At 45.0% G+C, this 24,967-nt stretch overlaps 1 protein-coding gene across 1 annotated transcript in view; it reads left to right on the forward strand.

Moving 5' to 3' along the window:
* XYLT1 (xylosyltransferase 1) overlaps nt 1-24,967 on the forward strand; it is a 318,277-nt gene that overhangs the window by 83,496 nt on the left and 209,814 nt on the right. Inside the window, exon 2 of the mRNA XM_063099789.1 lies at nt 15,924-15,962. Within this exon, the coding sequence (XP_062955859.1) occupies nt 15,924-15,962 (39 nt within the window). The remainder of the gene's footprint in view (nt 1-15,923; nt 15,963-24,967) is intronic.

Consider the following 24,967-nt stretch of genomic DNA (forward strand, 5'->3'; position numbering starts at 1 on the left):
CTGACTTCTGAGGAGGATTCATGTCAATCTGCACATAAACCTTGCCAGTGATTCCATGTTGCTCTTTGGAGGATCTTTTGGAAGGATCCAAGCTCCTTCCTAGGACCCACAGGAACCCCCTGACCCACCTCTTCTACCAAATCCTCCCACCTCATCTCAGGCCATTCACCCCCTCAACATTCTAAGTTCATACTTCCTTTTTTTGTTTCTTGAAATTACGTGTGACTTTCCACCTTAGAGCCTTCGTTAATGCTGTTCCTTCTGCCTAAAATGCTTGTCCTCTCCCCCACCTTGGATGGATTGATCCTTGCTCTTTTTTTTTTTTTTTGAAGCCCAATTTAATTCTCACTTCCTGAAAAAATCTTCCTGATCTCCTATCTTAGATGGAGTTCCTGTGATTCCCAATCTTCCTACATCCTCCCCTTTGGCAGCATTTATCACAAGTTTTTTATTAACTAAATCACTAATTTTGTAATCAGTTGTTTAATATATGATGATTGACTCAATCCCTATTCTGATCTATCTCATTATACCTATGTGTCCAATGAAAAAGAGACAGTTGTTGAATCCTATAGGCATTAGGAGAGGCTATGGAGCAGAGTGTTCAAGAGCAGGGGGTCTGGAGCCAGATCTCCTGGATTTGTTCAAATTCTGACTCCAATATTGTGTAGCTGTGTGACCTTGGGCAAGTTGCATAACCTCTCTGAGCCGTTTCCTCATCTGTAAAATAGTGGCTAATAACAGTCCTTCTTTTATAAGGTGTTTGTGAGGATTAAATAAGTTAATACATGTCAGTGTCTTAGAATAGTGCCTGGCACATAGCATATGTTGGTGCTGGTGCTGGACATTACTATTAGTTCTACTAGTAGTAATAATAATAGTAATAGTAGTAATCATCTCGAGAAATCTAGCCAGCTAGCTTAAGAAAATGTTGCAGGAGAAAATGTCAATTGTTTATGCCACATTGTGACTTTGCTTTATTAGCAAGCTGTGTGGTCATAGAAGAATTGTTTAAAGCCTCAATTTCCTCATCTATGAAGTGGGGTCAGCATTACCCATAGGGCTGGTGGGAGCATACACAAAGATGGGCTGCAGCTTGTCAAGCATAGTTCGAGGCACTCAATAGGTGCCTGATGAAATCCAGTGGCCCAAGCATTGTAAAAAACCGATTAGTGGTTCCTCAGCTGCTACAACTTGGTAGGCCAGTGCTTTGCTTGGGATCTGAGACACTGGACTGTAAATCCAGGTTTCCACAACAGCCCTTTAGGGAACAGTCTGCTTCTCTGTGATTTAAAATGAAACAAAACAAAAAATAATAATGGATGATCCAAGGTGCTGGTTTTATGTGGCAGCTAACGAGATAGCAAGACAAGTAATTGGTGAATGCATTGCTAACAGACACAATAAATATAGCTATGATTATGTATTAGCAGCTCTCAAATGGCTCATAATACAGTGAGTATGTGCTAGGTCAGGAACATGTCAGAAAACAGATGTTGTTTAGGTATGTTACAGATTGTTGTTGTTAATCTTACAGCCCACACTTTTTAAAAGAAATGTTTATTTGATGATTATTATGAACCAAACATTATTCCAAGCACTTTATACATATTAATTCAGTCAGTCCAGATAACAGGTCTGGGGGGTAGGTATTATTATTATTATTATTATTATTATCATCATCATCATCATCATCATCTCTATTTTCACATATGAGGAAACTGAGGCACCACAATGTCACATAATGTCAAGGAAGTAACATCAAACAGAGAAGACTTGACTGAGCCAGTGTTTGAACACATGTGCTGTGGTACAAGAGTCCGTATTCTCAGCCACTACTCTATGTGGAAATCACAGGGAAGAATATAATGAATGGAAATAGATAATTGGATGCAAAATACCCACTTTCTTCTCAAATGGGCCAGACCAGCTGTCCTTGGTCCTGAATTCTGCAGACCTCTCCATTAATGGAACTTGAATCCTGGACTCTGGAATACTAGCATTGGGAGTTTGTTAGTACTTCCTCAAATTGATGCAAGCTACAAAATTTCTTCTCTCTACCTTTGACACTGTTCCCCCTTCTCACCCTCTTCCCAAACTGACTTTCTTTTACTCTGTTAAAATATGTAAATTGTTTACCATACCTGCTGAAAGCAGGGTCTTAATTAGCCTTAATTTTTGAAGTCTGCAGCTGTAAACTATGTTGAAAAGATTGAAAAGATTAGTGCACTAGTAATAAGATAATTGTCCCTGAGAAATGCTGTTAGCATGTAAACACAGTTAGCATGTGAAATCAGAACAACTGTAATATTCCCCCTTTTGGTGTTTAAAGATGCTCCTGCTTGAATAATTATAACTAACTGCAAAGTGCAGAAATGGAATACTGCATGCTTTTTCTTTTATTTTTTCCTGCTTCGGTCATAGTTCAGAAATAAAAGTCTGCTTAGTGTAATGTCATCTGAAGCTGGTCTCCCTCCCCAAGCAGCCATTTGAAATTAGCACCAGGAGTGGGGTGACTCAGGGGGAATTCCCCAAAGGAGGGCTTTGGATGGAAGAGACCACACAAACATACCTGTGTATACATGTGAATGCTCATAAATGTTTGCATGTGTGTGTGCACGCATGCATATTTACACACACACACACACACACTCTCTCTCTCTCTCTCTCTCTCTCATATACAAAGTTGAAGAAAACTGTCATGGCTGCATACAGCAGAAGCAGATGTGATAAACCTCATTCCACCTTCTTAGACCTAGAAAAGCTGCAATAAAATATGCTCCATCTGCCACCACTCTGGGGTCCTGTCTTGCTTCTGTTGAGTTTTTCTATCCTTTGATGAACTGGGAACATACTTTAATTTTATGATGTCAGCACATGTAATGTCTTCCCAACAGACCATAACTCATCAGATAAACCGTATATACTGGAAAGACTAATCTTTCTGTTTCTTCATCTCAGACATTGACCAATCAGTAGGTTGAGCTTATCTACTTCTACTCCATCATTTATACCCAAGCCTCTTCTTGGTGGCAATGACTTGCCTTGACTTGCAGTCAGGAAAACCACCCTGCAGCCCATACATTTGTTGGGTTCTGAGCATTCACCTCTTAGTTTCTGACCTAACAAGACTTGAGGTTCAATTGACTTGGGTTCAACAAGAATTTACCACTGGGAATCATGTATGTGGCAGTCCCAGGATTTCATTAAGCCTAAACCAAAGAAGATAATCCCTGGTCTTGGGAAAGTGGGACAAGTTGTCAAAACAGTATACAGCAGAGATTGGTGAGAACACAGGACTCCCACCTCTACCTGGGAGTGGACTCTCCTCTTGACCTAGCATCCCTGAGTGTGTGTTCACATACTATTTTTGCGTCAAACCATCCTCAGACTTTGTAGCCAAGTTTGCTTTATAACCAATGTACCATCCATATTCCCATGCTTCCCTCTTACCCCAGGTCCTCCAGCTAAGAGTGTCGGGCTTGGCTTGGGACCCAGTAAACCAGAGATGACAAACCCAGTGCCCACAGCAGCGACAAGGCAGCCTTAAGTGAAGGAAGTGTGTCTGGGGCAAGGACTGGCAAGCTGGAGGGCACATGTCCCTTCTAAGAGGGCAGCTGCTACTCAGCTCTAGACAGATGGCACCTTATTGAGATCCTGGATTTGTATTGTCAGTCTTCTGATTTTCCAGAAAATTCCAGAACTTTGCAATTTTAGGTGAAACCTCCTCAATTCTAAATGTTGGCATCTTGTGTACCTATTTTCTTTTTAAAACATTGTGCAGGCTGAACAAAACATGTCCAAGATGAATACAGCTTGTAGGTCCCAGTTTTCATTTGCTACCTCTGCAGTAAACCCTTGACAATCCTGTTCCCAACGTGCCTGCTAACCAGAGGCTATGGCTGGGTCTTCAGTGATGATTCCCAGCACATCATGAATGTGCTCAACTTTAGACTGCAAACTTGACCTTGCGTCTTGTTTCTCTAGTTCTTTCTCATCCTGCCCACCCCCTCCCTACAGATGTCTCAATGAAGTTCCTGGGAAAGGAACACTTATTCTCTCAAATAGAGCCTACAGTCATGCCAAGCATGGAGTGCATGTGAGTGAGGGTCCCCCCACACCACCCAGTGCAGAAAGGCTTAGAAATAAAAGAGGATCATTGTAGGCTTTGGGTCAGCCAAACGGGACGCAGCACAGTGGTCGTCTCCTGGATGTTGATTATCAATTTGCTTGGGGATCTCAGGCTCTTGCCTGACCTTGGCACGAGGTCTGGCAAATTTGGCTTTCTGGGTGTAGAATTGGTCGTTTCAGAAACAAAGCCATTGAGAGCGAGTTGAGGAGAGTTCTCTATTCACTGATGAAAGGAGCTCATTGTACGAAATCAGTGTGCCCCGGACCCCCTTCCTCTGGCTTCCCCCTTTTCCCTCCCTCCGCCTCCCAGCTGGAGCTTTGTAAGCAGCTTGCAGGATGCTCCATCCCAGCCTGTGCTTTCTTCACATCTTCCTGTCTCTAGGGCTGCCCTGTACAAAGGGGGAGCTGGGCTCAGAGCCCCGGTGCACGTTTTCAGCTCCTTGGGCCAACTTTGTAGTCCTGGGGGATGACAGCACTTCCTTCCGTGAGGACTAGGAAAAAACAGCCAGGCAGTTCTCAGGCAGCTGCACAAGGCAGCCACACAGGAAGCGAGAAAACAGTAGGCACTAATAACTTCTTCCTGTTCTGCCTTCTGCACGGCTGCCCCTCACCCGCCACCACCCTACTAGACCAACAGCCCCAAAATGTCACCACTGTTGAGCTCGAGAATTAATAAATCATAGTGCTCCACTTACTCGTGGATTATTAGAGTTTTTCTGTTTCTTTGGTCAAGTCATGGGATCCTGGACTTTTCTTTCTTGAGGCTGGGGGTGAGAGTGGGGTCATGTTGAATAAGCCATCCAGTGGTAAAATGGTACTTTCTTTTGCAGGGGAGTACCATTCTGTTTCCTTTGCTTATAACAAAGCACCTGGAACTGGGTAATTTATAAAGAAAATGAAATTTTTTGCTTACAGTTTCTGAGGCTGGCAAGTTCAAAGTCGATCTGGTGGTGGCGACAGTGACCCAAGGGTGTCACATTGCAAAATGGTGGAAGGAGAGAGACCAGAGAGAGACCAGGAAGCCTTCAAAACCACACCCTTGACCACCATTTTTGATCCATTCACTACTGCACGGTCCTACAATCCAATCACCTCTTCAAGGCTCCACCTTTCAATTACCGTAGTAGGATTTCCCACCCACTTAACAGTCACAGTGGGGCTAAGTCTCTAATACATAAAACATGGGGGACACAATTCAAGTTTCAATGAGTTTTGGGGAGACATAATGAAATCCACTGCCAGGGGGGAATGGTAAAGTATGGTGGTTAACAGAAGGGGAGGAGGGTCACAAACTCAGAGGTCTAGTCCAGGTGGCTGGACAGGGCTGTGGCAAACGGGGGGGTATGTGCACACCTAAAAGAGGTAACAGCTCCTCCACCCTAGCCATGCTGGCCTGCCTGCCCAGTTGGTCAGATCTGGCATTTCAAGAAAAGCCATAAATCTGGATATTGTGAAGTCACTTAATTTTTAAATGTTGGTAACTAGCTAAAAATATATATGTGTATATATATATATAATGCACACCACGCAGATCAAACCATACCTCATCCAAGCGTTTTGGTTCCTTTTTTTTTTTACTTCTGAGAAGATACTAAGGTTAAATGGCTTCTGAGTAACTCTTGTAACTCTGAACCTCAGTTTCCTCTTCTGTAAATTAAGAACAATACCACAGGTTATCCACAGTCCAGAAACAAGCCGATATATCATGTCATCAAGAGCATCTCCCAATAGTAAAAGTATAAAATAAAATCATGTTTCCAGACTTCATGGCCATCCCAGAGCAGTCACTCCATGAGGACAGAATGAGGATTTATTGAAATAGTACCCATAAATTGCTAATTACGATGCCTCTTAGGAACATAAATAATAGCTATCACGATGGCCATCATCACTGATGGGGGATGGCCCATCTTCATCATCATCATTGTTATTGTTAAGAAATACAGGAAGAGGTTGGGGAGGCGTGTTGGAGGGGGAGTCCCCGCCCTGCCGAAACTTCTTGACTTTCATCCTGACTCTAAAAACGAGAAGCCCATCTGTCCCCTGCAGGCCCATCCGCCAGCCTCTCAGCACCTCTCCTCCAGCCGAGGAGGGAGAATTCACATCCTGAGGCACAGCCTGGGCTCTCATGGCTCTCCCCTCCTCTCCTCTGGGATCTGTTTTGCTCCCCCTGGCTTGAGTCTGCCGTTCCGTGTGTGGCCTCTTGGAAGCATTCCAGACATGAAGTACTGCAGAATCCCAGTTTTCCCAGAGCTGGGATATGGTATCTTTTGAACAAAAGATGTCCCAGTTAGAGGCTCTTGTGAGGGAGCTAGAGGAGGAAATAAAGAAGAGAGGGGAGGGATGCTCACACAAATTGATTTTGGCAAAGTGAGATGAACCTAGGATTTGGTATCAAGAACCTTGGATTCCAGACTGAGTTTTGAGACCAGCAGTGTGTGGCCCTTAGGAAATGCACTTCCTTTCCTGGACCTCATGTGCCTCACCAGAAAATGTTGGGTTTGATTCAGATTAGGGGTGGAAATAAGTTTCATCTCAGGGAAGCTGGAATCTGTTGGTCATATCTGCTCATAGGGCTGTATTGAGAATTTAAGGCCAAGTGTTTTAGTCTATTTTCTGTTGCTTATAACAGAATACCTGAAACTGGGTAATTTGTAAAGAAAAAAATTTATTTTTTATGGTTTTGGAGGTTGGGAAGTTCAAGGTAGAGGGAGCACACCTGGTGAGGGCCTTCCTCCTGGTGGGACTCTCTGCAGAGTCCTGAGGCAGCACAGGGCATCATATGGGGAGAGGGCAGAAGCGTCCTAATGTGCTCTTTTTCTTTCCTTATAAAGCCACCAGTCTACTCTTATGATAACCCATTAATCCATTAACCCATGAACCCGTGAGTGGATTAATCCATTCATGTGGGTAGAGCCCTCATGGTCCGGTCACCTCTTAAAAGCCCCACCTTTCAAATACCATAGTCTATTTCCCACCCTCTTAATCTGTTACAGTGGGGATTAAATCTCAACATGAGCTTTAGAAGGGACAGACATTCGTAGCATAGCACCAAGTGATTGCTTAGTAATATCCGCCTTGGGCACCAAATGCAGAAGTAGCTGCACACCTGGCCCACATCTCTGAGTCTCTTTTTTTGCATTTACAATCTTGGTTTCTGGGGCTCAAGTCTGAACTCTTTCCTTGTGGAATAAAGAACTCACCCAGCAGTCCCAGAAGCCACGGAACAGAACATAGTGTCTTTGGAACTCCAGACAGTGTCTACAGCACACTTGACAGTGTTGGTTCCATTTGGGCCATCTGCCATCTTAGTGACCGCAGTAAGTGGGTGCAAAATTGGTAGGTGCCGCAGCCTGTGCCTGGGCAAAGCTAATTATTGGGCTGAGTTGGAGATCGGCTTGTGTTCCCACTCCAGGAAGATGTGTGTGCAAACAGAGCCTGGGTGGCCACCTTCAGAAGGACTTGAATCCCTGGAGGGATCTAGCCAGCACCTCTTGTCTGGGCTGTGGTGGGTGGAGGCTTCATTGCTCAGTTCCTTCTTGGCACGTGGCTGGTTTTGTTTATGGTCTGAAATGGCTCTGAGCTTTGAAAAGCAGAACATTGTAAACTGATGGCAACTGTCCTATAATGGGAACTGACATTTGCGGCTCACTGAGTCTGTGCCAGGACTGAGCTAGATAGACTCTGGTATATATCTCAGTCAGATCTCACAATGTCTGCATGAGATGATGACTATGATTATTATTAACAACTGTAACAAGTTAAGTAGTCAACCTGAAGACCTACAGCAAGGAAATGGGGAGATCTGATATTAGGAGCATCTGATCTAATTCCATTTTCCACACGGCTTCCATGTGCCACCCGTGTGTAGATCCATGAATTGTGGTTTAGTGATTCCAACTCAAGATGTGCTTGTACTACTGGCAGTCAGTGTAGCTGAGTGGTCCAAAAGCATAGTCTTGGAAGTTGGGCTTCCCTGTTGCAAATCCTAGCTTCATACCTATGAACAATTGACTTTGAGTGGATACTTCTGCTCTGAGCCTCTGTTGCACCATCTGTAAAATGGGGCTGTTAATACCTACCACCTTGAGTAGTTGTGAGGTTTAAATGAGGTAGTACTTACCACCCACTTACAATAATGTCTTGCATTCAGTATGAGCCCAGTGTTAGCTAGTATTTTGATTATTGTCAATATTGACAAGTTATGTGACCTTAGGCAAATTGCATTAATATGGAAATGACGCCGAGCCCGTGGCGCACTTGGGAGAGTGCGGCGCTGGGAGCGCGGCGACGCTACCGCCGCGGGTTCGGATCCAATATAGGAATGGCCGGTGCACTCACTGGCTGGGTGCTGGTCACGAAAAAGACAAAAAAAAAAATATGGAAATGACAAATGTAGTTGCTTGCAGCAGCTAGGCCATAGCCACTTGATCAGGAGCTTTGTTTTCTTGCAAGAATACACATTCAGCATTGCTAAATCTTCCATTTTTTTAAAGGAGAAGTGAGAAATCTGGATTTGCATGTGATGTATCCTGGTTTTAAAACATTGGCAATGACTTAGAATATTTTGTCAATTGTACAGGTCAACCAAAACCAGTTTGAAGCTTTCACAGGCCACCAGTTGGCCACCACTTAACACTTTATAACCAAAGCCTCTAATCTTTCAGGAAGATTTATTCAAAACCTTGCAGTTCCAATAATTATAATTCTGTGTACTTTTCAAAGAATTACAAAACCTCTTGGGGCACACACAGAACAAAATGTCGTATACAATGGTTTCAATTTTTGTTAACTGCTCTCAAAGATACACACGGCAAGCTGAGGAAGTGTTAGAATAATTCCCTAGTTTTCATGTGTATGTGGGCTTCTTGTATCTTCCAAGGCTTGGGTGATTAACTATCAACTCTAAGGCCTGAGCTTCATTTTGAGGTTCTATTGCTCATTTCTGGGGTCTGGGCTGAAAAATATGCAAAGAATGCAGAATAGCAAAGAGAACTATAAACTTCTAAAACTTTTAATATGAAAGAGAGAGAGAGAAATGCACCCAGTGTGAAGGACCTAAACATAACCTGCCAACATCTCTCTAAAACACCAAGAATCCCCTTGCCCTCTCTGTGGGGTTTCCATTTTCTCCTCTGAGCCCCAGTTGAAGGTGAATTAGCAATTTTCCAACAAGGTGAGCGCTGTGTGATTCTGGCCTGCATCCACAGTTTCAGTGCAGTCTTTCTTAGAGAACAAGGAGGGTCCTGTGTCTCCAGCATCCCTCCCTCATCACCGAACGCTGTCTGCCATGCACTAGCCCTGCCATCATCTCGGGAGCCACCAGCATATGAGTGAAGCTCGCTGTGTAGTCCCACGGGGGGCATCTAAAGAGAAAGCCCCATTATGTGACACCTTGATCGCTGCAACTAGACTTCAAGAAGAAGTTGAGAAAGAGTCACACATCCCTGGGGAGGAAAAAGGAGGGTGATGACCAGGTTTCTGGGACAGGAGAGATACCTTTGCCATATAAGTGGGAATAAGGGAACACCTTACACCCATCATGGAAATTTCTTGGTGTCGCAGAGCATGAACACCAGCCATCTTACGAGTTCCAGGCAGGCATCAGACACCTGGTGACTGGCTGGGTATCAGAGGTAGGGGCCTATTCTTTGTCATCTTGGATGCTTTCCATCTTGCATTACCCGTGGTGTAGGGTAGAGGCTCTCAGGTTCAGTGTACATAAGATTCCCCCAGGGTGTTTAATAAACGTGCAGATTCTTTGGATCCTTGCCCAGGGATCCTGACTCATAAGTTCATACTTTGAGAAGTACCAGGATGTTGGTTAAGGGTCTTATTTCTAGCAGTTTACAAACCTGTTTGCTGGTCCTAGCTCTATCCCTCATTAGCGTCATGTTTTTGAGCAAATTATCCTCCATGAGCATCAGTTTTATCTGATCTATAAAATGGGGTACATGATACCTCCTTTGGCAAGGTTGCAAGTATTTCATGTGCTTGGCACAAGGTAAACATTCAAAATGAATTAGCTAAATCTACTCATTTCACTGCCATCACATGAGATGAGTTTAGTTGGTGTCTACCATAACTTGTAGTTCAGAAGAATTGTGGTTTAGTAGGATCAGGTGTTGAGGGCTGTCTTAGCTTTCATAAGCCTGGAAGAAGCAAGCAAAGGGAAGATTATTTTTGAGCTTGTGACCATGTTCCAGACATTGGAAATACCTATTTTTACTTAATGTTTAAAACAACCCATGATATCAGTGGTATCCCATTTTCAAGATATGGAGGAGACCATGTATCTGGGTTTGCCTGAGACAGTTTGAATTGACACTTGTTAAGCTGGTGTGATAATTAAAGTGATGCTTCTCACTTTAAAAGAGATTGCAGACAATAAATTCTGTGCTTCGCTATCTTACAGTAGCTCTATTGCAGAATACAGTCCTACCTATTCACATAGTGTAAATGAGAGAAATAAAGCTCACAGAAGCTAGGAAGTTTGCCCAAGGTCACAGGTGGTAATAAGTGATTGTTATGGGCTAAATTGTGTCCACTCCCAAATTCATATGTTGAAGCCCTAACCTCTGGTACCTCAGAATGTGACTGTATTCAGAGACAGGGCCTTTAAAGAAGTGATTGAGTTAAAATGAGGTTGTTAGAGTGGACCCTAATCTAATTTGACTGGTGTCCTTATAAGAAGAAGAAATTTGGACACACAAAGAGACACCAGGGATCATGCACAGAGGAAAAGCCATGTGAGGACACAGGCAGAAGGCGGCCCTCTGCAGGCCAAGGGGAGAGGCCTCAGCAGAGAACAAACCTGCAGACACCTTGATCTTGGAATTCTAGCCTACAGAGCTGTGAAAAAATAAATTTCTGTTGTTTAAGCCACCCAGTCTGTGTATTGTTATGGAATCCCAAGCAAACTAATACAGTGGTTAGGTATGGTTTGAACTTGGGGCTGACCCCCAAACCTGCACTCTTTCCCACTGAATGACCCTTTTTTGCTCCATGTCAGGCCTGTAGTACAGGTGATAGTGTCCATTTAGGTCTCTAGTTTGACATCCAAATTCAGCTTCCAGTCGCTGGTCTCCAATGATGCCTTTCCCCACCAGGCAAGAATGTGTTGTGAGTTTTGCTCCTTTCAGTCTGATTCCACAAAGAGCTCCTTGCATTTCCCAAGGTGCCTGGTGTTTCATGATGGCTAAGAGTTAGGCTCAGTCTCTTGATGGTGGAAGATTCCTATTTGTTTCCCCAGTCAGAGGCTCTTGGGGAGAGAGCACGAAGCTGGCCTTCTGAAATGTTCCCTGGGGGTGTCTGTGGCAGGGGTTGTAGTGTAGGGGCTGTCGTCTATCTCCTTGATTTGATGGGCCTCATGGGGAAATCTGGCCCTGAAGGCATGAGTCACTGGATTGTCATCTATACACCAAAGCCATTACCTAACACCCAAGAACAAACTCTATCTTCTAATAGCTTCAAAGGAAAGAAAGAGAACGCCCCTTGCAATGGCTGAGGCTTATTAGCTCAGGGCTCAGAATCTACCAGGAGAGCCAGATATGTCTGATGCATGCCTGGAATAATAATGAAAAATTCCTCCTCTACATTCTTTATGGAACCTTAATTGCTTGTTAAAATTGGGCCTTTGGCTTTGATGGGCTCGAAATTATTTGAGCCTGGCTTCCTGGTCTTACAAGCAAGACTTGTGAGGTACAGACAAGATTCATTTCTCCAAGACCTGTAATCAGGCTCCTGCCTCTTATTTAAACAGTTAGCTTTGGGAATAGACGTGTACACAGAGTCACTTTAAACTCATTTCTGTCTTCCTCATGGTGCCTGCCAGGCATAGTGCTAGCCACTGAGTCGGAACTCAGTAAACACATGTGGACTGATTTGGCTAACTTTACACAGTTCCCTGCTGTGGCAGAGTGACTGCGTTCTGTTTTTAGTCATGATACGTGTGCTAATTTCTATCAACCATGTCCACAACCTTTAAAAATAATACAGATGCTAAAAAAGGATTTTAGTATTTGTTAACGTAGTACTGTTTATTTGCTATAGGTATTTTTCCTTTTGATAGACATTATCCAAATTTCAAGATTACTCTGTCTAAGGTGAGATTATATTCTCCAGTAGAGCCGCTGTAAAACAGTGGAACATTGGTTTCTCAAGTGTAAGGTGCTGGGATTGAATCCAGGCTTTCAGCACTATCTGTGTGGTCTCAGACATGTTTCTCAATCTCTCTGGTCATCAATTTCTACATCTCTATGTGGGCAATAATGATAGTGTCGACCTCTTAGGGTTATTATAGGAGTAATTAAAATGTATGCATGTAGCAGTTAAGTCCAGTGCCTGTAACATAGTAAGAACCTAACAAATGTCAGTTATGACTAGTATTCAACTATTCTAAGCCTTGGTCAAGTATATGCCCAGGGGATAAAGTTAAGAATAAACCAGAGGGATAAAAATAGTCTGTATTTCAGGGCAAGAGGATTCTAAGTGATCAGTTCCTTTAATGTGGTTGTAATGGCATCTAAATAATAAATTCAGAAGGACTGGTGTGTTTGGCAAAGAGGGCTGGAGGCTAACTCAGGTAGTGCAAGATCCTCATGGTCGAGTATTTTCTTGCTTGATGGAATGGTATAGCTAGCACAGAGCCTGGCACATAGCAGGCCCTCAATATGTGATAACTCTTAGTTGTAGCTATTTCAGCTTCCTGGAATGTATGGCAGACTTAGGAAAAGAGAGCACGCATTGTTTAGGTCCCAGGGCTGTGACTGTTTGCAACAATACTTTTTGGTTCTCTCAACGTCAGTGTTTGGAAAGTGTATCAATTAGTTCTTGCCAAAATAATGCTGTATGGCAAATGACCCCCAAACTCAACAGCTCAAAACAACAAGCATATGTTTTCTCTGTGCTGAAGCTTGGCTAGGCATCAGCTGATATAGACTCCAAGCTGCAGGTTGGGTCTAGGTCTGCTCCACGTGTCTTTCATCCTCCTTGACCAGCAGGCTACCTGGAACATGTTCTTCTTGTGGTCATGGCAAAAACACTAGAGAGCATGTTCCATCACTCAAGCATATTTCAAGCTCCTGCTTATGTCACATCTGCTAACCTCCCATTGGACAAAACCAGTCAAATAGCCAAGTTCAAGCTTAAGGGTTGTGGAAACACACTGCAAAAGAACTGCAAAGTCACATGACCAGAGGGCGTGGATATAGGGAGCTTTGAAGAATGAGGGTTACTAATTCCCTCTACCTAGTTCCCCATTTGACTTCTGCATCTTAGTCATTGCAATAGATGATATGAAAGGGCTTTCCTTGTGTTTGGAGGTTCCGTGGTTCCTGCATTGAGATTCTAAAGTGCTCCACTGTAGCGTGTGAGCACGTTGCCAATTCCTCTTGGTCTCCAGGAGCCTTTCCTCTGACGGACAGGAATTTACTCTACTCTGTAAGCCAAAGAGTCCCAGTTTAGACAGACACGATGGATTAGGCAGACAGCATCATTGACCCGGTTCCACTTCGTTAGCCTTTCCAATTAGGGAGGATGTTGCTGAAAGTGAGACCTCACAGATATGTAATCATACCTTGAATCCTTTGGATTGAGCCTCTTTAGGGAGAGTCTTGCATTTCCAGTGTGCACAGGGAGAGGAGAGCAAAATTTGGTTGGCAAGTGAATCCTAAGTGTTAATGATGTGGCCACTAGTGAGTACTTTATCTTCTTCCTGGCTAGTTAATTAAGTTGCTAAATAGATAGCATTTGTACTTTCATCTTCCAGAAGCTTTTTAATAACTCTTGGACCCCTGACTGAGCACTGATAGGGTCTCTGAGCTTGGAACACCAAATGAAGAATTGGTGCCTCACTGTGCGGTGGATCAGTGATCAGACCTTCCCGAGGAAGGTCTTTTTTCCAGTGAAGTTGTTCTTAGGGGTTCGGGGCAGCCTTCTCCCCTCTTCACTCTCTTGGGATTCTGACCAATGAAGCATAAACCCCACACAATAATCAAATGGACTGTGAAGTACAGCTTAATTAATCTGGGCATGCACCCAACACCCCATTGCAGTGCTTTGTGAGGACATGGCTTGGAGAATGAAGCTAATTTTGAGGCTGAGATGCAGCCTCTTACCTTCTAATCAAAATCAAGATGTTGGGTTCTGAATGGACAGAGAGACAGACAGACAGATGCAGGCTGACTCTGACCTTAAGAGCAGATGTCACATGCTCTCACTCACTGAGCAACACAGAAAAGGTCTGACTCACACTGGCAGCCACAAACCAAACACAAAAATGGACCCTGCCCAGCGTGTTTGCTTAACATAGAGATGCAGGAAGTACAGGGTTGTCACTTACTGCATGCGAGTGATGAAGGAACTGGCCAGAGGACAGGGACCCTGCTCACTCGATAGAAGCAGCTCAGTGAATGTTGGGCTCTCACTGATCATACCTGCTGTTTTTTACCCTTGGGAAGGAGCTACTAAGGGTTGGAAGAGAGTGGCTTGAAATATTTCTTTCCAGACATCTGCAACTTCCTTTATGGGCCAAGGCTGCAGTGTACAAAGAGAGGGAGAAAGCGTTCACCTCTGTATTTTCCTGGGTAAGAGGAATATTCCGTGCCTGGGAGAATGTGGACATTAGACTGAGATGTTCTCTTGGCAGCGTCCTTTGACTCCACCAATGGAGAGGTGCTGGGAATGGGGCTCAAAATGAGAATTCAGGGCAAGATGAAGTTCTCATCTTGAAAGAAAGGTCAGAACTGGCCAGAGCTTAAAATGTTCAAGAGCTCCTGCCTCTTAGGCTCATCAGAATTAGGCATCATTATAGACATGTCATAGAACAGGGATCAAAAAATGAGTGTCAACCCACCTAGAGTAGGGGTTTAGAGCACTCCATTTTCCCTATAGTTCCATCTTGCTGATGATATGGCCAGAGGCCTGGTGGTAGTTTGTATGACTTCCTAGAAGCCTGTGTTGGAAAATCTGCTAAGATAAAGCAAATCTTCAAACGGGGTTTGTACTTCCCAGGCCCTAAAATCATGCCCATTCTTTGTAAAATAAGCTTAAAGTTATTTTTGCAGATGAATCCGAGATGGTCATGTTCAGGACAGACAGGGTGCAGACAAAAATAGCCTTGATGTGCTGGGTTTCTGTTTTCCTTGGAAACCACTCACTGAACACCATCCCCTCCCGTCTGTCTGTCCTGTCCTCCTCTGTACCCACCCTGTCCCTCCCCCAACCCTAAGAGTTCACACTTCATGACCTGAGACATTACACCAAGCATCTCCAGTCAATTGGCTTTTGTAGAGAGTGAATGAATAGAACGTTTCTCTGGCCTTCTCTGGCCTGAAAATGATCTTCCGCAGCCCATTGGAATGTGCTACTCACACCAGGAATTAAGCTCCTCTCTCTCATTCCTTCTCTCATTCTCTCCAGATCAGATCCAAATTGATGGGCTTGCCCCTAATCAGGGTCTTTATATTCTTTCAGGTTTATTTCTAATCCTCTTATGGATGCAACTTCTTCATAGAGAGGATTTGAACACACTGGAGATATTGGGCCAGGGGGCTTTGTTTCTTCTTTTCTATACTTCATGTTGCATGATCGCCCTGTGGGTGTCCCCTTCACAAAAAACATGAGTCTTCCTCATCACTTGGGTGGGGGAGGAAGTGTTGGGGCACCAAGCTGTTCTGATGTCTTTGTAGAGTTGGGGAGACAGAGCTGGGCTGCACTCCCTATTTGAAAACTCATTTGCTGTAAGCTAACTTTCCCCACTGCTCATGTGTGTTTTCTCCTTTCTTTCACAGGATCCACACCCAAGTCCGCTGATCACCCTGGAGACCCAGGTGAGGACTTCCCTCTCTTTGTCACTTATCTCTGCCCTGATGTTCCTGCACCAGCTCTCGAGGTTCTCCGCATCCTTATGTCCCCATGCATCCTTTCAGCCCTGTGGCTCAGAAATGCTAGACAATCACATAAGACTGTTTTCCTGTGCCATTTGGATATGCACATGCAAGCACACGTGTGTACACACACTGATGGTGCGCATGGGTGTGTAATTGTGTAGGTGTGTGTGTGTGCACATACGCACCCAGGTGTCTGAATGCACCTCTTCCCTGTGGCCAGAACCATAACCGTTTCTTCTGAGTCTTCCTCTGTCCTTTGCTCTTGCCCAGCAATCATGAGGAGGTAAATGCAAGGGGAGAGAAGAGACAAAGGGGACTGGAAAGTGGGAAAATGTTGCTCTTCTGTGTCTGTGGATTTGAGGACTTTTTCTCCTTGGCAGTTAAGGCAGCAGGACCTAGCTGCCAGGGAAGGAAGTTGCGTCTTCTGCCTGCTTACACGTTAGGCCCTTCTGAAAAATCTGGATCTCATTGGCATTTCCATGTGCGGCAGATGACCAGTGGGCCTGGTAGAGGAGGGCATGGCCCTTACTGTCTACTTTCTGCTTTCCTGGAAGGTAAGACAGTGCAGTAACTGTGAGTATGGGCTTTGGAGCCCAACAGAATCAAGTGGAATCCCAGCTCTGCGTCTTTAGCCCTGTGATGTTGCTGGGGCCACTTAACCTCTGAACCGCCAATTTCCCATCTGGAATATTACCACAATGATGGTGCCCACCTTGCAGGGTTGGGGTTGAGAATTACAGGAAGTGATGTCTATAAAGTCAGCAGTCCATGCTAAGTGCTTGTGAGTGTTAGCATTTTAAACCAATAGAACTTTTACCTTTCCTACTGGATCTGAAGGGGCTGTGTCTTTGGATTGATCGTGTTCTTACTGCTGTCGGTCATTCAGACAGTAACGAGAGAAGAAAGGCAGGAAGGATCCCATTCAGGAACCCAGAGAAGACAGTGTTCAGGAGTCAGACACAGTCAAAGCTATTTGAACATTTCAGGGAAGGATAACAGCTCTGTGGGGATTTCTGGAGCACATTGGCAAAGACCACCTGCCTCCCTTGCTCTTTGACTTCCTTCTTGGGTCCTTGCTGTCTCTCTGGCCTCTCTGCCTGGGTCTTCCCGAGGGGAATGAAGAGAGGGACAAACCCACCCTGCTTCAGGGTGGCCAGAATATTAGGAAATGCAGAAGTGGTGCGAAAAGCAGATCCTCAGGATTTCTTTGTGCTTGTCTGTCCTCTCCTTCCCCGGCACACACATGTGGTTGCATTGGCTCCGGGGATGACCAGGCAACAGTGCTGGCAGGAAGGACACAGGAGCGGGTGTGACTTTGACGGGGAGAAGGATCCGGTTTCCTTTGCCTGTTTGGCCCTCCTCTGGTCTAGTGTTTCCCCTCCTTCTGTCATTCACAAACCCCCTTAGCCATGTTTGCCACGTGTGAATTTCATCTGTTCTAGTGAGTCACCTAAAAATACATTTTCCCTCTACTTACTTTACTTGCAGTAGTAGACTGTCCTAGTCTAGCCTAATGGTTCTCAGCCAGGGAGTGATTTTGACCCCTAGGGATATTTGTCTCACCTGTTTGGGGGGGGGGAGTACTACTGGCATCTGGCAGGTAGAGACCAGCAATATGGTTAAATATTCCACAATGCGTGAGCTAGCCCCCATCCCCCATCCCCCCAGGAAAGAATTATCCAGCCCAAAATGCCATTGGTGTTGCGAGTCAAGGTTGAGAAACACCGTCTCAAGCAATAATACTGGTGAAAAAACAAATTTGAAGTGCTAGTTGTATTTTTATTTGTACAACATTAAAATAAATATTAAACTATGAAAATTAAATTAAAATGTTCCCTTGAGTGCCCTCTAAAATCATCTAAATGCACTCTTGGAAAAGATGTCTCTCCTCTTTCTACCCAATGAGAGAACTTCAAAGCTGTGTTTTTAAAATGATGGCCCATCTCTTTTTTATCAGTTCTTCCCCAGAAGGAAAACCAATTAGACTCAGGTAACTCAGGGGCAAAGAGTCTGTGTTTGGAACTCTGGGAACCAAATCGTATCTCCTGGGGGCAGAGCAGCTGCACTCTGGGATGGTTCTGTCCTGGACCCTCTTGTATCCTTTCCTGGATGCGACCCAGTCAGCCCTTCCAAACCTTCATGGGAAAGAGCAGTCACATGCCAATGGCTTTGGCCAGCACATTATGAGGGTGACAGCTCCTCCCACACAATGACCACTCTTTAAGTCACATCTGTTAGCCCACGGGACCTGAGCCTCGATCTGCAGGCAGCAGTGGCACAATACGACTTTTTGCATTTGTGCCACGCCGTCGGAGACATGACTCAATTTGTCTCCAAACAACACTCCATCAGTCTCATCTGGTTCTCAGTCTTTGGGGAGCCGTAGGATATTGTTGTCTTTCCCCGAGTTCTGATTTCCCGAGTTAGACATTGGAACCCAACCAAAGTGCAAATGCTCTTTTGTAAGTGTTGGCACCAGGTCTGACTTTGTGCTGGGCCTTGGCCTGTTGTGGGGTGGATGATGGGATCCTGTTCAGCTGCCTGCAGGCAGGTCAGACAAGAGGGGCAGGGGAAGATTTTCTGGCAGGAAATGGTGCCCCAAATGTTACCCATTTGCCATGAGCAAGATGGTGGATGTGACCAAGCTTAGAAGAACCAACTCTGCAGAGGTGACGCAGCAGATGCACCCTGAGCCCTGGGTCAGTTCCTACTTCCTCCCCCAGTGCTCTTTGCTTATAAGGATGGCATTGCCCACTCCATCCTAGGGCCCAGGCACCCCAGGTGGGCCTGCCTGTTAGATTTCACTGCCAGCCACGTCCTTGCACACATGTTAGCAGCTTTGCTTGCCCTGGGCCGCCCAGGGGCCCTTTCCTCCATGCACCCCTCTCTCCTTAGTATTAACTGCATCTGTCTTCACCCATTGCTTGGTTAATCTATCCCCATGCAGCTGTTCTGAGTTGGGGGAGATGGATTAATTGGCTGCCAAGGTCTCCTCTAATGCTCTTTGCCATCAACACAGTGGAGCTTTGCATCTGTTGGCATCAGCAGGACTCTGTCTGCTTAATGGCCAGATTAATAGAATGAGGAAGCTGAGGCAGTTTTAAATCCCTGGTGTGAGCTCACCCCTCAGCAGGCTGCCCCTGGGGGTGTGCCAAGGAAGCCCTGACTTGCAGTGGTGAATGCTTCTCTGGTCTATAGGCGGCAGTTATCTGGCAACAGGCGACCTAGAAATGAAAAAAAAAAAAAAAAAATGTGTGAAAGGAGTTTGAATCTGTTTAGCAGCTTGGTGACATCATTATCCCTACCCTCACTAACATTTGCCCTTTTCCAAGAACTCACTTCTCCCATTGAATTCTTAAATGCCATAGTTACACAGATGTTCTTATGATGCTCAGTTTCTAGATGAGGAACCTAAGGGTCAGAGAGGTTAAGTAACTTGCCCAAGGTCACACGGGAAGCATATAGCATCGGTGAGTGTCAGACTCAGGGTTGTATAACATCAGAATCTATCTTAACTTCTGTTCTCTTTTGCCAGAAAATAAAGTTGCCTTGACTAGTAGAAAGATTTGCTAATGCTCAGGCAAAGCTGGAGGGATGGGTTTGATATATGCAGCCCAAGGTCCATACATAGATAGACAGACAGACAGAGAGTGCTTTGCACAAGTACCTATAAATGTTCTTAGATATATAGGTAGAGAGATGGGTGATGGGTAGGTAGGCAGATAGAAAGAATACACAGTGAGTAATTTTTTGAAAGATATAGGATTGTGGGTACAATGGTTTAAGCAATGGACTCAATATAAAATTTATTTTAAAACAACCAAAAACAAAACATCTCCCAGCACATCAACAGTGTTTTGATAAATGTGAGTGCTTATTACTTGATTCTCTCATTGATCCCCCAGACGGTTTATCATTTCTGAATCCACTCCAATTGGCAAGGCCTCTTGTCATTTAATTTTAGCTTCTCTGCCTCCTGATTCCCCTCCCCAGCAGCCTCTCTGTCAATTAGCTAATGGGCTCTACTCAAACACTGAGATACCTTGGGAGTTGTAATAAAGGAGCTCTTTTGTAGAGTAAAGTTTTGTCAATCTGGGTATTTGCGAAGTTGGCTCTGTTTAGAAGGGAGCAGACCTTCGATTACATGGAGATCCCTCTCAGGACCTGAAGATCTAGGGCGTCAGACTCCTAACTTCTCAGTTTTCAAAACCAACTGGGTGCTTGAATTTCTTTGATCAACTAACTGGGGGTATAGGAGAGGGAGTGACATTCACATTATTTAAAGATGATACTGAGGCCATGAAGATTGTGAACAGAGTTCATGTTGAAAATGAATAGTGGATATGAAGGGAGACGAATACTTTAAAAATTATATCTATGTAAATCCATTCCTCTATTTACTTATTCCATAAACAGATCTTGGGCCATGTGGAAGCCAGGCCTTGTGCTAGATGCTCAGGATAAGCGGTGGCCAGGATAGAAGACCCCTTGCCCACAAAGCATACATTCTGGTTGGGGAAGTCAGATGGAAAATATGCAAACAAATAAATGCACCCATAATTTCATGTAGTAATAAGTGAAATTTCATGTAGTAATAAGTGACTAGGCTGAGTGAAGGAGATTGTTCAGCAAAGTCTCTCTCAGGAGATTAGATTTGAGCTGAGGAGGTGAAGTTTGAATGGAGGAGATAAGATCTGAGATCAAGGTGTGAGATTTGAGCTCAGGAGGTGAGGTTTGAATTCAGAAGGTGAGATTTGAGCTCAGGAGGTGAGGTTTGAATTCAGAAGGTGAGATTTGAGCTCAGGAGGTGAGGTTTGAATTCAGAAGGTGAGATTTGAGCTCAGGAGGTGAGGTTTGAATTCAGAAGGTGAGATTTGAGCTCAGGAGGTGAGATTCGAGCTCAGGAAGTAAAGTTTGAGCTGAGAGCTAACAGTTAAGAAAGAGTGACTGCAATAATAGTGTTATGAAATTTTTGCATATTATGTCTGGGTTCCTGTAAAAATAATGCCAGTTTTCCTTAGAATCAATTAATGTGTTAGCTCCGTTAAGCTCTTTCAATGCCTTTGTGTCAATTATAATGTCACAATGAATAAGGAATTACCTTATCAGGCAAGAGTGAGAAAAGAGGACTGAGGAGGTGCGAGAGAAGAAAAGGGACTTAAATTCCGGGCCATTCAGACAAGCTGATGTCCAGTGGGAGTGTTTGGACAGGCCAGGGGTCTGTCCAGTTTCAGATCTTAGCCGTGTTGTGCTGACATGGGGGCTAACGTCAGAAATGTGACTAATGGTTGTCATTAGCTAATTAACTGATGTTCAGCTGAACTTAGGCTTCAGTGTAAGTCAGTGGTTCTCAGCCAGGGAAATTTTACCCACCAGGGGACATCTGGCAACATTTGGGACAGCTGGAGTCCTTTTTGACTGTCATCGCTCTGGGGTTTAGGGTGCTACTGGCATCTAGTCGATAGAGACTAGGAATGCCACTTAACATTCCACAGTGCACAGGACAGTACCCCTCCCTCCAGGAGAGAATTATTCGACTTCACATGTCAATAGTGCCAAGGCTGAGAAACCCTAGTGTCACCCTACTTGCTTTGTGGACAGCTTATTTTATGAGGATACTTCCAATCTGCAATTGTGACTTCCCTGGTGCTCTCTCGTTGGTGTTCAAGCGTCACCCTCTCTGGTTAAGGTCGTACTTTATCTGCAGGCTCTGACCATGACACATTCATCCCCTACAGTGCCTAGGTCTGCGTTGACAGTGATTGACTCTGCACACAGTGACCCATGACACACATGAACATGTGCATAGTGTGTGTAAAAGGCAGATCTTGCGGGATCATTATGAAGGAAAAAATGTCATCAGAAGAGATGGTTTCCCAAGAGATTTATGGCTCAATAGTGCAGTGAATGTTCAGGGTTAAAAAAATTTAAAATCCAACTACTTGGCTGGAGTTTGGAGAGGGGCTGGCTGAGGCTCTGGATTGATGGAGCAGACCTTTGAAACATCTCGATTTTGAGGCCTGGTTCCTCTTTCAGAGGCAGACCACAGCCTCCTTTGTGCAAAATTCTTTTTCTTGAAGCTCTTCCCCCACACCTGGGATTAAAGCAATTTCTGTCTCCTCGCCGCTGTTTCAGCTCTGGGCTTTGATTAACCTTTTCTTCCATAGAGAGTGGTTTCTGGAGTAATCAGGGAGCTTCTGAATGGCCCTTACCTGAGTCTCCAGCCCATTAATTCTTACGGTGCCCAGCATCTGTTGAGAGGACGGTGAGACCAAATTGCTCCTCAGCCCATCTGCTTTCCTCCCGTCAGCCTCTTTGGGGGAGCAGAACCTCTCTGGAGCAGACAAGACTGGTTTGGGGATGGGCCAAATCTTTGCCATGATCTTTTCCTCAGGCTCTGATTTGCTAGGTCTTTAATTAGCCCAGATGGGGGCGGGGAGGTGACCAGCTAGACCACGGCCTGGGCGAAGATTTGGCTCACTGGACAGGCACACTGGACTTTGGCAGTGAAACCGTTCTCAGGGAGGATACCTGGTCCCACGGTCACAAGCTCCTTTCTAGTCTGTATGACTCAGGGTCAGTGTGTGATGCAACATTCCACAAATAGCTGGCAAGTTCCCAAAGTGCAGCAACACACACCACGTCAAAAAATAGACCATGTTAAGATCACCATTCCTCTATTGTTAGCGGGAGTGGACTTTGCCCAAGACATTGAAGGTTTAAGTTTAGCTCCTAACTCAGAACAATTAAAATGACTGCCCTTGTCAATAATGACTACATCACTGAATATGTTTGCTCTGAGATGGGAATTGTACCTTGTACATGTACTCATAAATTTAGTACTCTTAGCTAACATTCATTGAGCATTGAGACTACATGCCAGACACTCTTCTAAGTGAGTTCTTTACATGGATTCAGTTATTCACATTTCACAAGCATCCCATATGGGAGGCATCACTGCCATCCCCATTTTATAGATGAGAAACTGAGGCACAAAGAGGTTGTTACTTGCCCAACAGGTAGCGAATGGAGCAGGATTCGAATCTAGCAGTTTAGCTTTCTTTTCTCAGGAAATATAACCCCATGAGCCAGGTTAGTCCCATTTTACAGATGGACCAACTGAAAACCGAGAGAGACCAAGTTCTGTTTTAAAAGTTATGATCAGTAAGTGGTAGAACCTGGCTAGAGCCAGATTACAAATAAATACCTTCACTGCTGTGTTGCTAAGACATAGATATAGATTCAATATGGATATAGATTAGATATATAGATTAGATACAGATATAGATATAAATGAGGTATAGATTAGGCATGCATTATACATTAGATATGGATATAGATATAGATAAAGATATAGGAATAGATCACTCACTTGGCAATCCAAACTAGTTGGTTTGGAAACCTCTGTCCATGCCAAATGAATTTGGGGATGCGGAGCTGAGGTGCAGGCTGTGTCAGAATTCGCCCTACAGAGAGTGAGCAGAGTGATTTGCCATTGAGGCGGGGACCCCCTCCCTCCCCACTCACTTCAAGCACGGAGGCACAGCCCGTGCGTGGTGCTGCCAGTGCCAGCCAAGTGACAAGGCATTGTCTCTCGATTTGTATCGACTTACAAGCTGGAGGCTCAGCGAGGAGGCACCGCTCACGTTTGGCATAAATATCACATGTACCAAGATCTTTAAGGCTTAAGCTGTCTTCTCCACAAGGGTTTTGGGCAGGGCTGTGCAAACTGGGGAGCTTATAAAAGAGAAGGTTCCGATACTCGAATGTTCAAGCTGGGTTTGCACGTTCTGGTTACCAAGAAAATTCCATCAAGAAAATCACTTTCACATAAAATAGCAGCATGAGGGAGGTCCAGATGTCTGAGGGACATAAAAAGCCATAGGCAGGGTCCAGACTTGTAGAATTTGAGATCTGGAGAGATCTTGGAGGCTGTTTACTGTAACATATATTGCATGTTTTCTATGTGCCTAGGACTTTGCTGAATAGTTTACATGCATGATTTCGTCTAATCATGACCACAGCCCTTGGGGAAGGTGCTCTCCTCCTCCTTTGCAGGTGAAGACACTGAGGCATTGAGAGGTGAACTGCCTGGTCTAAGACCGTAAAGCTCATGAGTGGCTGCAGGAGGGTCTAAGCCCAGTCCTCTCTCCTGCAGCTCTTGCCACGACTCCCACACTTTAGGGCTCATCGGGGTTCTACACTTTACATATGAGAACACCAGGGCCCAGAGTGGCTGAACAACATGCCCCATTGCTCAGCACCTTAGTGACAGATCAGGATTCCTTGTGCTGCTCAGAGGCAGTGGGAGGTCAAGGCTCAGCTGGAAGATCAACAGTCCGTCCTGTCTTCCTCACGTATCCTCCGTCTGTCTCCATGTGGGGCACTAGAGAGAGGAAGTGTGTTGGGCATCTTCTGCCCCCAACCACTCTCCGCCTTTCTTTTTCCTTCTCTGGGCCCCCAGAGACTGACCTTGATGGACTATGTCAACGTGGACTTCTCATTGCTTCACCAAGGGGAGGCAGTGACAGGAGATGGAAGGGTGGGAGCAGATGGGTTGGGGGCGATCTTCCCTGGACCACAGCCCCTGTTGGGCTGCCGTCTCTCCTGGCTACAGCTACTCTCTCCAGCCTCCCTCCTCTGCAGTCCCCAGGGTGGTGGCAGCTCTGGCAGTGACTAGCCCTGCTGTACAGCACCTTCCCTGTTGGTTTCCTTATAACGAGCCTTTTGTAGAGTGTCCTCAGTTATCCCCTACGAGAGTAGCATCTGTCCTTCGAGGACCCTGACCCAGGCCCTCGCTGACTCAGCACTGCCAATGGCACTTCCCAGGGTGGGTCACGGTCATCTTGTGACATGTTTTGTAAAGGAGGGCATCTTCAGACTGAGGAAAGGTCCCAGAACTGGGACGAGGGGACAGTGAAGCTCTTGAAACTGAATGCCCAGTT

Source organism: Cynocephalus volans, chromosome 6 (genome assembly GCF_027409185.1).
Source record: "Cynocephalus volans isolate mCynVol1 chromosome 6, mCynVol1.pri, whole genome shotgun sequence".
NCBI classification, from domain to species: Eukaryota; Metazoa; Chordata; class Mammalia; order Dermoptera; family Cynocephalidae; genus Cynocephalus; species Cynocephalus volans.